Raw genomic sequence first — 13,494 nt, 5'->3', positions numbered from 1 at the left:
GATCAAAAATTTTAAGTACTCTATGAAAAAGAAGTTTGAGATGACCGACTTATGCTTAATAACTTATTTCCTCGGTATTGAAGTTATATAAGATAATGAAAAAATTTTTATCTCGCAAGAAAATTATACAAATGAGGTTTTAAAGAAGTTTTTTTATGGAAGATTGTCATCCTACAGATACACTTGTTGAATATGGTACCAAGTTGACCAAGGCAGGTGAAGGTAAATACATTAATCAAACTTATTATAAAAGTCTAGTTGGATGTTTAAGATATTTTATATGCACTCAACCTGATATAATATTTGGAGTTGGTTTAATAAGTAGATATATGGAAGTTCCTAAGATATCTCATTTAAATGTCGCTAAAAGAATTTTGCGATATATTAAAGGAACGATTGAGTATGGAATGTTCTATTTATCATCTAAAAGGTTGGAGGTTATTGGATATTGTGATAGTGATTGGGCTGGAAGCTATGATAATCGAAAGAGTACAACTGGATTTATATTTTATTTTAGTGAAGCTACATTCACTTGGTCTTCAAAAAAAGCAACGGATTGTTGCTCTATCAAGTTGTGAAGCAGAATATATAGTAGCTTCTTCTAGTGTTTGTCATGTAATCTGGCTAAGAAGATTACTCTAAGAACTTTATATGCCACAGGAGAAGTCAACCAAGATTTATGTTGATAATAAATCAGCTATTGCCTTAGCCAAGAATCCAGTCTACCATGAAAGATTGAAGCATATCGATACAAGATTTTATTTCATAAGAGATCATATTAAAAATAAAGAAGTGGAGCTACATCATTTCAAGACAAGTGAGCAAGTGGTCGATATACTTACAAAACCTCTTAAATTTGAAATATTTCAACAACTTCGAAAGAAACTTGGTATGTTAGATGAAACTAAGTTTAAGAGGGGAGAATATTAGAATTAAACTTGTTCATAGGTTCATTTCATAAAAAAAAAGGTTCATTGCATCAAGAGAAAGATTCATTACATCAAGAAGAAAAAATAGATTAAAAGTTTATGAAAAGATAAGTCAAATTGGTTATTGGTTACTGGTTCTTAAAAGAGAATGATTCATCTTGAATATAATTAATGTTATGTATCTTTGAGGACTGTATAAACCCCATAGGTCATGAAATAGATAGAGTTTCTGAATTTATAAAGAGTTTTCTTGAGAGAAATATAGAATATTGAAGCTTGTCTACTCTTCCTTTGTTTGATAATTATATCCCTTTTTCCTATCAAGATCAACAGCTTCCACTCTGAAGAACAACAAAGGCATCGAGAAAGAAGGCTTTGTCGTTTTTCGGTTTTCGCTTCTCTCTAAGTCATGGCTGTTCTTGAACGTACTGCGTGGTGGGGTTGGCCTCTCATCTCTTGCATCTGTAATATGTTGCTATTTGCCTGCCTTGGCGATCGCTTCCTCCGAGAACTAAAACCATTCACCTCAGTCTACTTCGTCTCCGGAGTACTAAAGAGAAGGAACGATTGATGGGGCACACGGCATAACCATCTGATTTACTTTTAGATCCGTGATCACTAAGATCAACGATCGTCATGGGCCATCGCGCGCACGAGGGTGTCGGTTCACTGTGGGAACACTGTTCTTTGTGAGAAAGAAGATGTGCATCCTATTGAATCCCGACCCTATCATGAGAGGGGTAAGGATGTTCCCTGGCTCGCCCGCAACGGTGACATAATTCTACCCACGTGTCCACTTCGGGAGCGCTATGTATGTTGGCTGATGCTCGTGCACCCAGGACCGGATCCCGCATGAATAAAAAAAATCCAACATTTTGACGTAAGAACATTTTGAGAATAAAAAAATAAAATTATTGCGAAAAATATTAATACATGAGGTAGATTCAGTCACGTTGGATTCACCCATCCCATATTTGCAGTAGAAATAAGGATCTAACTATCGCATTTCCAGAAGTAGGAAATCTTACTATAGATGGGACGGAAAGCAGCGACTCTTACTCGAAAAAGTCAAAAGTAGCCGTTGCAAGGGTAGATAGAGATGACCGTTGCAAACCCATACCGTCAGCCAATTCAAACGCCACATTAGCTGCCACAGTGAGAGAGAGAGAGAGAGAGAGAGAGAGAGAGACCCACAGACGTTGCCCATTTCAAACTCCCACATCAGCTCCCATCAAGGGAGGGAGGGAGGGAGGGAGAGAGAGAGATCAGATCCAACCAAGATGGTGGCCAAGACTCCACCCAAGGAGCGGAGGATGGCCGCCGCCCTCAACCCCAATCTCGTCAGGGAAACACTGATCAAGGTATAATTCTTACAATTGTCTGCATTAACACTAGCTCGGACTCAACCTCAGATACATTTCCTTTTGCGAAGGTGGAGAGGTGCATGGCTCGGCTGCAGGAGCTCCAGTGCACGGTGACGGGTGGGACGAAGGTGGTGGCCGGTGTCACTCTCAGCCCTCGCAGCACGAGAGGATATCTCAGAACCAGTCTGGTATGCAAGAAAGAATCCTTAAGGTTCGCTCCATGTCGTCTCTGTAGTCTCTTTCCTTCTCCATTTTCTCTGCCTCACTTAACAGCAAAGGAGTGCCACTTCTTTTTGCAGGATGCGAAATAATGCTTCGTCTCGGAGATCGCCGGCGGGGAAGTTCCAGGGGAGCACAAATGGTACCGTCTCAATGCTTCTGAGACTCCTCTTTCTTTGCCATTTGTGATCTACAGCGTCGATTCAAGGACTCTTCTGCGAACAGGGGAGTGGCGGCGGATGTCGCTGCCGGCCATGCTGCTGGGAGAAACCGTAGTGGAGATCCTTGAGGCCAGCCGAACCACGAAGGAGGCGGTCACAGCTGCTGCGGCTGCGGCCATGAGAAGCCGCCACAAGACCACCGAACCTACAACTCCCATCACTGCCCGCAGAACAAACAAGTCGTCATCACGTGAGAATACAGAGATGCAAGCAAGGCGGGTGAAGGAGAAGCAAGGGCGATTGAGGATCATCCGATCGGAGCAATCCCCGGCCGTTTCCAGGGCGAGGTCACGCATTAGATTCAAGTCGAATTCGCCGCTGGCTACTGCGAGGGAGGAGCAGATGGTGGGCGGCAGACCGTCGGTGGCAGCCCACCGGGTATCACCCAGAAACCGACCCTGGGCCAAGAAGACGGTGTTGTTCCCCAACCCTCTCTTCACCTCCTCCTCGCCCACGTCGTGCCACGGGCAAAGGACGTTCTACAAGACCAGATCCCCCGTGATTGGGAGGACGAGGCCGTCGCAGAGTCCCCACAAGTTCGTCATCAAATCACCATCTTCCAGATCCCTGAAGTCGCAGTTCGCACCCAAGAAGGCCGTCACAGTGAGAATCCTGAAGTCATCCCCGGAGAAGGTGGTAGTGTTGAAGAAGTCCCGGCGGTGCTCCTTCTCACCTTCCAAGTTAGTGAACCGAATAATCGCATCGCCGGTCAAGACCCGGCCGATCTCCCTCCTAAGAAGCAGCACTGGGTTGGTGGCCGGCCTGAAGCAACGTTCAGGTTTCAGTACACCGGTGAGGATATCTTCTTCCATCGCAAGGATTTGAACGCCGTCATTTTTGTTGCTGCTGTGTCCAAAATGCTGCTTGCAGCACATGAAATCTAAACTGTAACAACATCTCGTTCGTGTGCCCGACTGTAAGATTTCTATACTAATAACGACTTCATGACGAACATAAGATTCATAGGATCTTTTGTTTAGTCTACAACTATACTCTGTTCGATGTTGTTTATCTATTTGCATTCATCTCTAATATTTGTTGTTGATCTACTGATATAAACAGATTATAATTCTAATATAAGATGGGAGTAATTCATTATTATTGTTATTATCGTTGTTATTTGTGTCTGTAAGGCGTTATCAGTGCTATCTATGCTAACCAAACGTTCCTCCTCCTCCGCCCATATTTACTGATCTCCACTTTCCACCTCCGCCTTATCATCGACCTTGGGTGCGCATCCTAGCCATCACAATCGATGGCAATTGCACATCCGAGCTTTTCGCCGTGCTTCCTCGGCCTCTCCCCCTTCCAAAACGACCTGTCCTTCCTGCCCGATCCTTGCAGATCCCGGTGCTGCTTGCTGCCGAGCGGACTGCCAAAAACCATGACCCTTCAGCAGTCAAGGATGAGCTGGAGAAGGAAGAAGAAGAAGAAGAGATGGCAGGTGGAGAGGGCAACGGCGGTCGCGTCGCGGAGAGGTGGCGCGAGTCGACGGCTGCGACGACTGGGGGGGGGTTGCTGGACCCCATGGACCCGCCGCTGCGCTCGGAGCTTGTTCCTAAAAAAAGAAAGAAAACAAAAGTGACCTATCTTTCTATTGTTTAGATAAGATAGAATACCTTTCTATTATTTTTGACAACATGAGGATATTTCTTAATAGATTTATTTTCTTTCAATCGATATATATTTACCGCGGTAGATAAGTATGTCAGGAGTCTATTTGAAGATTTAAAAATAAAAATTCAGGTAAAAAATAAGTCTTTACAAACTAGAATTTATTTCTAAAATATAAAATATATCTTAAAATTTTATTGAGAGTCGAAAATATATTTGGATTCTTATTTAAAATTTATTGGACAATATGAATACAAATGTTGAGATTCCTTTTATTTTATTTTTTTCGTATAGCAAAGACTAAATATATTGAATTGTTAAATTACATAAATCTTTTGTTGATTTTGAAATCTTCTTAAGGATTTCTTTTCTATTAGAAAAGAAGAATTTTTGCTCTTTGCTATCATAAGAAGAAACGATGTTGATAAGTTTGAAAGTAGGCAAAGCATCCGTCAATCATAAATTAATGGGATCTACAAAGACGACTGACTGTAACCACTCATAATTCGCCTTTCCAGCTATGATTCTTCCGCTAAATATGAAGGTGAGCATGAGGCAATTATTGTGGGAGACACCTTAGTTCTATGTTAGAGATCAATGCTGTAAAGCCTTTTTGTTCCCGTGCAGTTCCTAACTCAAGACACAGAGTCCTACAAATCCAATATATTATCTATCCTTGTGATATCTCAATCTTAATTAAGGGAACAACACACTCTCTCTCGTGGCTAGAAGACGAGGCATCCACGGAGTACGTAAGCTCGGCGAAGGCCACACGCTTCCCTGTCCATGTCGAACGTCTATCTCCGACGGTGGTTCCCGTGGGACTCGACGGGCGTGGTAAATATTTTTAGATCAACTCTGTCAGCGCTGACGAGGAGAGAGAAGTGCGAAGAACAGAAAGCTCAAAGACGGTAATCCTTCGTCTGTCCATGCTCGTGAATGTGTGGGTTGTGGCTCAATGGCAGTGATGGAAGGGGAGGCAGGAGAAAAGGAAGAGAAGTTGGACATGGAAGGGAAGCCGGATGGAGGAGATGAGAAGAAAGAAGTCGCGGCGGTGGTCGATTCATCGCGGAGCGAGACGTGGGTCTCCCGGCTGCAGACCCAGCATCCGGTTGCCCCCATCCAGGTCGTGCTCCATGGCGCCGCCACTCCGCCGGCCGCCGTCGCCGCCGCCTACCAACCCACCCCAACCCCAACCCCACAGGTAAGAGTTCTCGGTCTTAAAGCAGGCAGAGAAAGTGGGAATATACTGTGATTAGCTTTTGATGCTGTGACTGGTGGAAGTAGGTCGGATTGGCGTCGCTCAACTCCAGAGAGTACACTAACAGAGTATCCCTCCTCCTCTTCGTCCTCCACCTGCTGGTGGCGGCCGCCGCCGTGTGCTTCTTCTGGTTCAAGGGCATCCAAGGACTCCTAGATTCCGACTCGGGGAAGGCTCGGAACGGGCGACAGGTGCTCAACTTCTGGCTCCCGCCCATCGAGGGTGCCTCCGTCCTCAGCATCGGCCTCGCCTTCGCATGGCAGAAGGCCGTGCGCTCATGGCCCTCCGTCATGGTCCCCTTCATCCTCTGGGCCTGCTTCCTCGCCACCATGGCCGCTGGCATACTCCTCCTCTGCTTCTCCCTCCCGGCGACGGACGGGCTCGGCGTCGCCTTCATGACCTTCTCGATCGGTGCCGGTCTCTACGCGTGCTGGGTCACCCGCCGCATCGCCTTCACCGGGAAGGTCTTCGCCCAGGCCCTCAGGCCGGTGACCAAGTTCCAGGACGTCAATGGTCCGGCCTACCTCATGTTGGGCGTAGGCTTCCTGTGGATCTCGGCTTGGTGCTTCGCGGTCATCGGAGCGCTCAACTTCTACTATCCCACCTTGACCATCCTCGCATTGGTGCTGAGCCTCGCATGGACGGCCGAGGTGATGCGCAATGTGGCCAACCTGACGGTGAGCCGAGTGATCGCGCTTTACTACCTCAGGGGGATGCAGTCCAGCACCCAGTTCAGCTTCCAGCGGGCCACGACCATAAACCTCGGCAGCGCCTGCCTAGGTTCGCTCTTCGTGCCCACCATCGAGGCGCTCCGCATCATGGCGCGCGGCCTCAACTTGTTGGAGGGCGAGGACGAGTTCTTGTTCTCGTGCGCGCACTGCTGTCTCCGAGTCATGGAGTCCATCTTCCGCTACGGCAACAGCTGGGCGTTCGTCCATGTAAACGAGCCCGCTCCCCTTCTTGCTTCAATACTATACTCGGGATCAAAAATATGGTGATCGGAGTGGGGAATGTCTGCAGATAGCGGCATACGGGAGGGGGTTCGTGGAGGCGTCGCAGAGCACATGGGGGCTGTTCGAGAAGCAGAGGATGGAGGCGGTGGTGGACTCGGACATCACCAGCGCCGTGTGCTTCCTGACGGGGGTCACCAGCGGGGCCCTTTCCCTCATCTTCGCTGCTTCCTGGACCTTTTCCTCCCACAAGCACTACACCGCCACCGTGTCGCTGCTCGCCTTCTTCGTCGGCTACCTCATGGTCTTTCTCTCCCTCCCTCCCTGCTTTCTCCGACTTGGTTCATTCCACGGTGACGCTTAATTCCTTCTCGCGCAGCAGACGAGGATCGGCATGGCCCTGCCGCACGGATGCGTCGCCTGCTACTACGTCTGCTACGCCGAGAACCCGGGATCGAGGCTGTTCGACTCCACCATCCCTGACCGGCTCAACCAGATCGGATCCGGTCGCGAAGGCTTCGTGCCGACGCCTCGGTTCCCCCGGCCCAACTTTAGAACTTGAGGACCGAAACCCCTCTCTCTCTCTCTCTCTCTCTCTACCTTACTTCCGACTCCACCATTGCCGTCCCGTCTCGTCTCCTGCCGGTGGCCGCGGTTACTCGCAGTTACTCCAACCGCCGTGCGCTCTCGGCGGGGCGCAAAAGAAGGTTGCTCGGTGGTCGTCACGGTTACCTCAACCGCACTCCTCGATGGCCGTTGAAGTTACTAACGGCGTACCACATCTGAGTTATCTCGTGCCCTACGTGGGCCCCACGGTGAGAATGACGTGTTGGGGGTCCACGGGTCAGGTTTGAGAGAGAGTGAATGCGACCGGTGGAGGTGGTATAGAGTTATAGCTCATAATGACGGTGAATGGTTGTACCGATGATGTTGGTGATCACAATAATGATGGCAGCGACATGTCTCGTGGCATTGATTGGGGATGCGTGTCGTACTGCGCTGTGCCTCCACCCCGGTCACCTGGAATATTATTACCGGAAGAAGATGCATGTGCGCGTCGCATGTCACCTTATGTTGAGCACATGACATGGATTAAGAGTCCGTCCGGCCACACTCAACTATCCTCGGTAAAACAAGTGCAGGCGGTAAGTATAAAAGATGACACATAACCTATAGGTATCATTATTTTGTTCATCGACTGAACATGTAATGTGAACTTGTCCCACAATTAGCTTAATTGGATTATATATTGGAACAATAGCGATATGCACGAATTGTGATAATTAGATTATGCTCTAATAATGACCTCGTTAATGGATGCTTCACGATCTGATGATGCTTACGATCCCATTTGGTACATTTGTGATTTGATTGATATTAAGCGTTAGAAAAATTCAAATTTTAGTCTTGAGTGGAAAGATGTAATCCATTAGTTCGTATATGTTTTTAATCAAATTATTTATGCCAACTTTTGTCTTTTGGTAGGTTTAATTTAATTCGAATGGGTCCTCCGATGGTGATCTTAGAGGAGGAATTAGCTTTATTCTTCGACAAGTTTATGATGGTCTGTTTTTTTTAAACACTTTATGCTCGAGTCTTTCTACGGAGCAACGGTGGGATCAAAACCATATGGGTGTAAATGCTCGTGAAGAGCTCATCATATATTTATTTTTATTTTTATTATTATATTATAATACAATTGGACATGATATATATATATATATATATATATATATATATATATAATTTTAGACTTATAAACTAATTTATATAAGGTCAAGAGATATCATGCACATATTTTAAAATATGTATGATAAAAAATTTTGGAGTAGACACATGTTTTCGATTTCCTAACTCCATTTTTTCTAAAAAAAAGGGTATATGACATTTATATAATGATAAACACTTATTCTTATTGTAGAAATTTTAACCCATCACTCATCTCTAAAAGAAGATTTGGCATGTGATACTCGTATAAGGATGAATACTTATCTTAATCTTATGGATTCTTATCAACTTTTCTTTTAGAAATGAGGTATATGACACTCGGGACATATATTCTTATAAAAATATTATAAATCTTGAAGTTATTGAATGAATGAATAGATGAATAGTTAAAGAGATTAACTCTTAGATAAAATATCTAAATGAGGAGAGAGTCCTCGAGAGTAAAAGAACCTATTTATGTATTCTTTCCCTCATCCTCTTTCTCAACATCATCCTATTTCTTCATTTTCAACCATCACCGTTAGACTACTATTTCACCATCCAACATAAAAAAACATTAGATCCATTTTAGTTGTGTTAGGATTATCTATTGAACAAAATGTTCTCTGCCCTTAAAATTTAAGTGATGTATTAATTCAGGGAATATGGTTAATCAAGTATTTCTTATTTAAATTTATTAAATCGATCAAACTAATCAAAAAGTTAAATCAAATCATGATTGGAAAGATGAGTTACCCTCATTGCTACCAGTTATCTTTCCTAAGCTCTTTGACTTCATCACTTCTAATTATACAATTTATTTTACTCACCACTCATCCTATATCATGTTGATATCAAAGCAAATTGGTCCAATCATTTTTTACTTATACAACTTATTTTACTTTCTTGCATCATTATTTATTTTAAACAATTTTTATCTTTTGTTATTAGTATTATTCTATTCATTTTTCATACCTAGATTTCTTCAAATACTCTTAAATTTATCTCACTTGTAGCCCTCTCAATCAAGAATTATCCCATAAAATTTTAGCTCAAAATACCCCCCTTAGTCTCCCTAAACACCTTAAAATCTTCATGTTTTGTCTTGGCAACCTAAATTACGCACATTATACCTATATGACTACCCGTAGTAGAACTTCTTACCATCCTAATGAGCCCATCAACAAGAGATGGATTTAGATCAAATTACATAAGTGTTTGCTTAAATCAATATTAAAGTTGAGGTTATGGAAGCTTGCCTAACTTATTATGCCAAATATTGTCAAAGTTTTAAAAAATACTTGATGACTCTTGAAGCCACTTCGTTGTCACCTAGGTGAAGGGTTGATCTCGATGATAACATAACTTTCAGGCCCATAGAAAATCCACTATAGCCTAGACACTTAGGAAATATGCTACATCACCTCGTGAAGCACCTTTGTAAGTACCCTATAATGATGATATCAATTGAGATTCTGAACAAATCAATTTAAAACACCCACAAAATGCATATAGATCTAGGTACTAAGATGATAAGGGTAATATTACTTATACGATTAAGTTTAATTCACCTTACTTTGAAGGGAATCTCAATCCTCTAATATTCTTAGACTAGTTAGTGGTTATAGACCACCATTTTAATTAGTGCTTAACGTAGAAGAATCATATAACTAATTAGGTTTGCTCACATTAATTAGGTTTGCTCACATGATGTTAACTGGTTCGGCTTGACCATACTTGGAGCACCTGGCATGGTTCTTATAGATCAATGGGATGAAATGAAGTTTATGCTCAGAGAAAAATGTCTTCCTATTTTATGAATCAAATTATGAAGCAATTAAGTATCACACGCCAAGTCTCCATGATTTTTTACTGCATGACTTGTTTTGATGAGCTCATGATCCGTTGTAACATTTATGAAGAACCTACTTCTATGATAGCAAATTTTCTTACCAATCTATGATAGGATATTCAATATAAAACATCCCCATTTGACGTAGACTCTCTAGAGATTATCTTTCAAAGGGGCTCTTGAAGCTGAACAATATCATAACAATATGACCCAAAGACTAAAAACCTCTTATGCACACACTTATACAAATACTCCTATATGATCAAGTGTCACTCCATCCAAGCAAGATAACAAAGGCAAGGTTGTTATTACTGAGAACACCCGAGATAGATTACAGTATTTCAAATATCACAAGTATGTCCACTATGCTCAAGAGTATCCACATAGAACCTTATACCTAGAAAACAATAAACCCATATATTACTATATAAAACAAAGTTATAATGACCAAAGTAATAATTATGATGAGCATGATCCTACTAAAGAACACATAAGTGATGACAACAGACCACATGATGCCACCTAGCATATTATTGTGGTTGTGTATTATGTCTTAGCTCTTCCTAAGAGTTCTAAAAATTGGCATTACACTAGCATTTCTTACACATAGACTAATTGAAATAATCATAATGGGGAAGCAACTTTAATGTAGTATCATATACTATCATAGTTAAATTTAGACTCAAACCTAAACCACATATACCACTTTATAATGTAGCTTGGGTAGAAAAACTAACATATTAATTATCTAGAGATGTTTAGTTTTCACCAATTTAACTTATATAATGATCAAATTTGATGTGATGTGCTTCTGATGTTGGGCTGATAGCCCATATTCAGCCCATGTGGGCTTTATCAGCCCACAGCTCACACCCCCTCTTAACCTAACCCTAATTAAGATTAGGGGGGTGTGGTGGCTACGTTTTAGAGGCAGATTAAAGCTATAAAAAGGCAGCAACGAGGCAGATCTTTGTAGCGACGAGATTCCAAAGAGAAGAAGGAGAACAAGGCAGAAGAGGAAGAGAAAGAAAGGGAAGAAGACAAGGACAACGCAGAGAGACTGTTCACAATCATCTAGCAGTGTTCTCATCTCAGGTTAGATCAAATCTACAGTAGGCTCTTGCTGTGATTACTTGGGAGGTTTTAGATATTGTGGGCAGTAACGTGATCCTTGTATCCCAGTTATTCTCTTGTGGTTGTTGCTTGGGTTTTGGGCAAGAGATTGAGATTTGTATATTCATTATTCTCATAGTGGATTATCTCTAGTTTGCCCCGTGGTTTTTACCCTTCACATTGAAGGGGTTTTCCACGTATATCTTGGTGTTCTGTTTGATTGTGTTTCCATTTTATTCCGTTGCGTATTTTGGTCTTCTAGTATTTGTTCCTATACAAAGGTTATTCCTGTTTATATCCCCATCAACTGGTATCAGAGCGGGGTTTTGGTGATTTAATTTTTGTATTTGAACATGGAGGCCAGTAATATTTCTCGCATGATTAGTTTGAATGGAAATAATTGGATGATATGGAAACCAAGAATGGAAGATCTCTTGTATTGCAAAGATTTGTATGGACCTTTGCAAGGGGATAGTGCAAAACCTACAACTATGATAGATGATGAGTGGAAGAGGTTAGATCGAAAAACAATTGGATTTATTAGACAGTGGCTTGATGATAGTGTATTTCACCATGTTTCTACTGAAATTTCTGCATATTCTCTTTGGAAAAAATTGGAAAGTCTCTATGAAAGAAAAACAGCTGGCAACAAAGCTTTTTTGATCAGAAAACTTGTGAACCTAAAATATAGAGAGGGTGCTTCTATTGCTGAGCATTTGAATGAAATGCAGAGTATTACTAACCAGTTATCCTCTATGAGAATGTCTCTTGATGATGAGTTGCAGGCATTGTTACTTCTCAGTTCATTACCAGAAAGTTGGGAGACACTGGTGGTTTCCCTTAGTAATTTTGCGCCTGATGGTATTGTCACTATGAGTCAAGTAACAAGCAGTTTGTTGAATGAGGAGTTGAGAAGAAAGAGTTCGGCAACATCTCAGAATGATTCACAGGCACTTATCTCAGAGAACAGAGGAAGGTCAAAGTCTAGAAGCAGTTCACGTATGGGTAGGAGCAAGTCAAGATCAAGAAAAGATATTGTTTGCTATAACTGTGGTGAGAAAGGACATTACAAGAACCAATGTAAGCAACCTAAGAAGAACAAGAAAAAGGGAAAAGAAGTGGAGTCTACAGAGTCAAAGGATAATACTACAGCTACAGTGCAGGGTGGTGATTATTTGATTTTGTCTCCTTCTGATGATATTTTTTCTTGTGTGTGTCAGGATCTTGAGTGGGTGATTGACACAGGTGCTTCTTATCATGCTACACCACGGAGGGAGTTTTTTGCTACATACAGGTCTGGAAACTTTGGTGTTGTCAAGATGGGCAACTATGGCATAGCAGACATCATTGGCATGAGTGATATCCATTTAAAGACCAACCTTGGCTGTAAGTTGGTACTTAAGGATGTGAGGCATGTGGTTGATTTGAGGCTAAATTTAATTTCAGTTGGAAGACTAGATGATGAAGAGTATGAAAGCAGATTTCACAGAGGGCAATGGAAGCTCAGTAAGGGTTCTCTTGTTATAGCTAATGGAAAGAAATGTCATACTTTGTACAGGTTGTAGGCTAAAGCTTATGGTGAGCAGTTAAATGCTACAGAGAAAGACTTCAGTATGGAGTTGTGGCATAGGCGATTGGGACACATGAGCGAGAAGGGGCTGCAAGCTCTTTCCAAGAGAGAGGTATTACCAGATCTCAGAGGTATACATCTGAACCCTTGTATTGATTGTTTGGCTGGTAAACAACATAGAGTTTCATTTGCTAGTGCTGCTTTGTCTAGAAAAATGCATGCCTTAGACCGTGTTTATACAGATGTATGTGGTCCTTTGAGGACAAAAACTCATGGTGGATCTGTTGATGTTCTTGGTATAAGTGGTGCACTTTATTTTGTCACTTTTATAGATGATTTTTCCAGGAAAGTTTGGGCTTATGCTTTGAAGACCAAAGATCAGGTTATTAATGTCTTCAAAGAGTTTCATGCCAGGGTTGAAAGGGAGACAGAAAGGAAATTGAAATGCATAAGATCAGATAATGGTGGTGAGTATATGGGATTGTTTAATGACTATTGCAGGTCGCATGGGATCCAACATGAGATGACAGTTCCTGGTACACCTCAGCATAATGCAATTGCAGAGAGGATGAACCGCACCATCATGGAAAAGATCAGATGTATGCTTTCACAGGCCAAGCTACCCAAAAGGTTTTGGGATGAGGCTTTGAGGACTGCAGTTGATGTGATCAACTTATCACCATGTACAGCCCTA

At 42.5% G+C, this 13,494-nt stretch overlaps 2 protein-coding genes across 3 annotated transcripts; both read left to right on the top strand.

Annotated features, from left to right (window-relative positions):
• Nucleotides 1–2,119: 2,119 nt before the first annotated feature.
• On the top strand, nucleotides 2,120–4,409 carry LOC135596985 (microtubule-binding protein TANGLED1-like). The gene is made up of 4 exons (XM_065089336.1): nucleotides 2,120–2,290; nucleotides 2,362–2,504; nucleotides 2,593–2,654; nucleotides 2,738–4,409. Exons 1-4 carry the CDS (start codon nucleotides 2,210–2,212, stop codon nucleotides 3,556–3,558), a joined length of 1,107 nt encoding a protein of 368 aa, XP_064945408.1. The 5' UTR covers nucleotides 2,120–2,209; the 3' UTR covers nucleotides 3,559–4,409.
• Nucleotides 4,410–4,975: 566 nt separating this feature from the next.
• LOC135596984 (uncharacterized) lies at nucleotides 4,976–8,026 on the top strand. 2 transcript variants are annotated; one of them, XM_065089333.1, is made up of 4 exons: nucleotides 4,976–5,551; nucleotides 5,635–6,546; nucleotides 6,629–6,862; nucleotides 6,938–8,026. In XM_065089333.1, the coding sequence occupies exons 1-4, from the start codon at nucleotides 5,306–5,308 to the stop codon at nucleotides 7,118–7,120; spliced, it is 1,575 nt and encodes a 524-aa protein (XP_064945405.1). In that variant the 5' UTR covers nucleotides 4,976–5,305; the 3' UTR covers nucleotides 7,121–8,026. The 2 variants fall into 2 exon arrangements, with proteins under 2 accessions (XP_064945405.1, XP_064945406.1); XM_065089334.1 differs by having other exon boundaries at nucleotides 4,980–5,551; nucleotides 6,941–8,026.
• Nucleotides 8,027–13,494: the final 5,468 nt, after the last annotated feature.

The sequence above is a fragment of the Musa acuminata genome, chromosome BXJ1-11, assembly GCF_036884655.1.
Source record: "Musa acuminata AAA Group cultivar baxijiao chromosome BXJ1-11, Cavendish_Baxijiao_AAA, whole genome shotgun sequence".
NCBI lineage: Eukaryota > Viridiplantae > Streptophyta > Magnoliopsida > Zingiberales > Musaceae > Musa > Musa acuminata.
The sequence above is the reverse complement of the archived record's forward strand: the minus strand, read 5'-3'. Positions and strand labels throughout refer to the sequence as shown.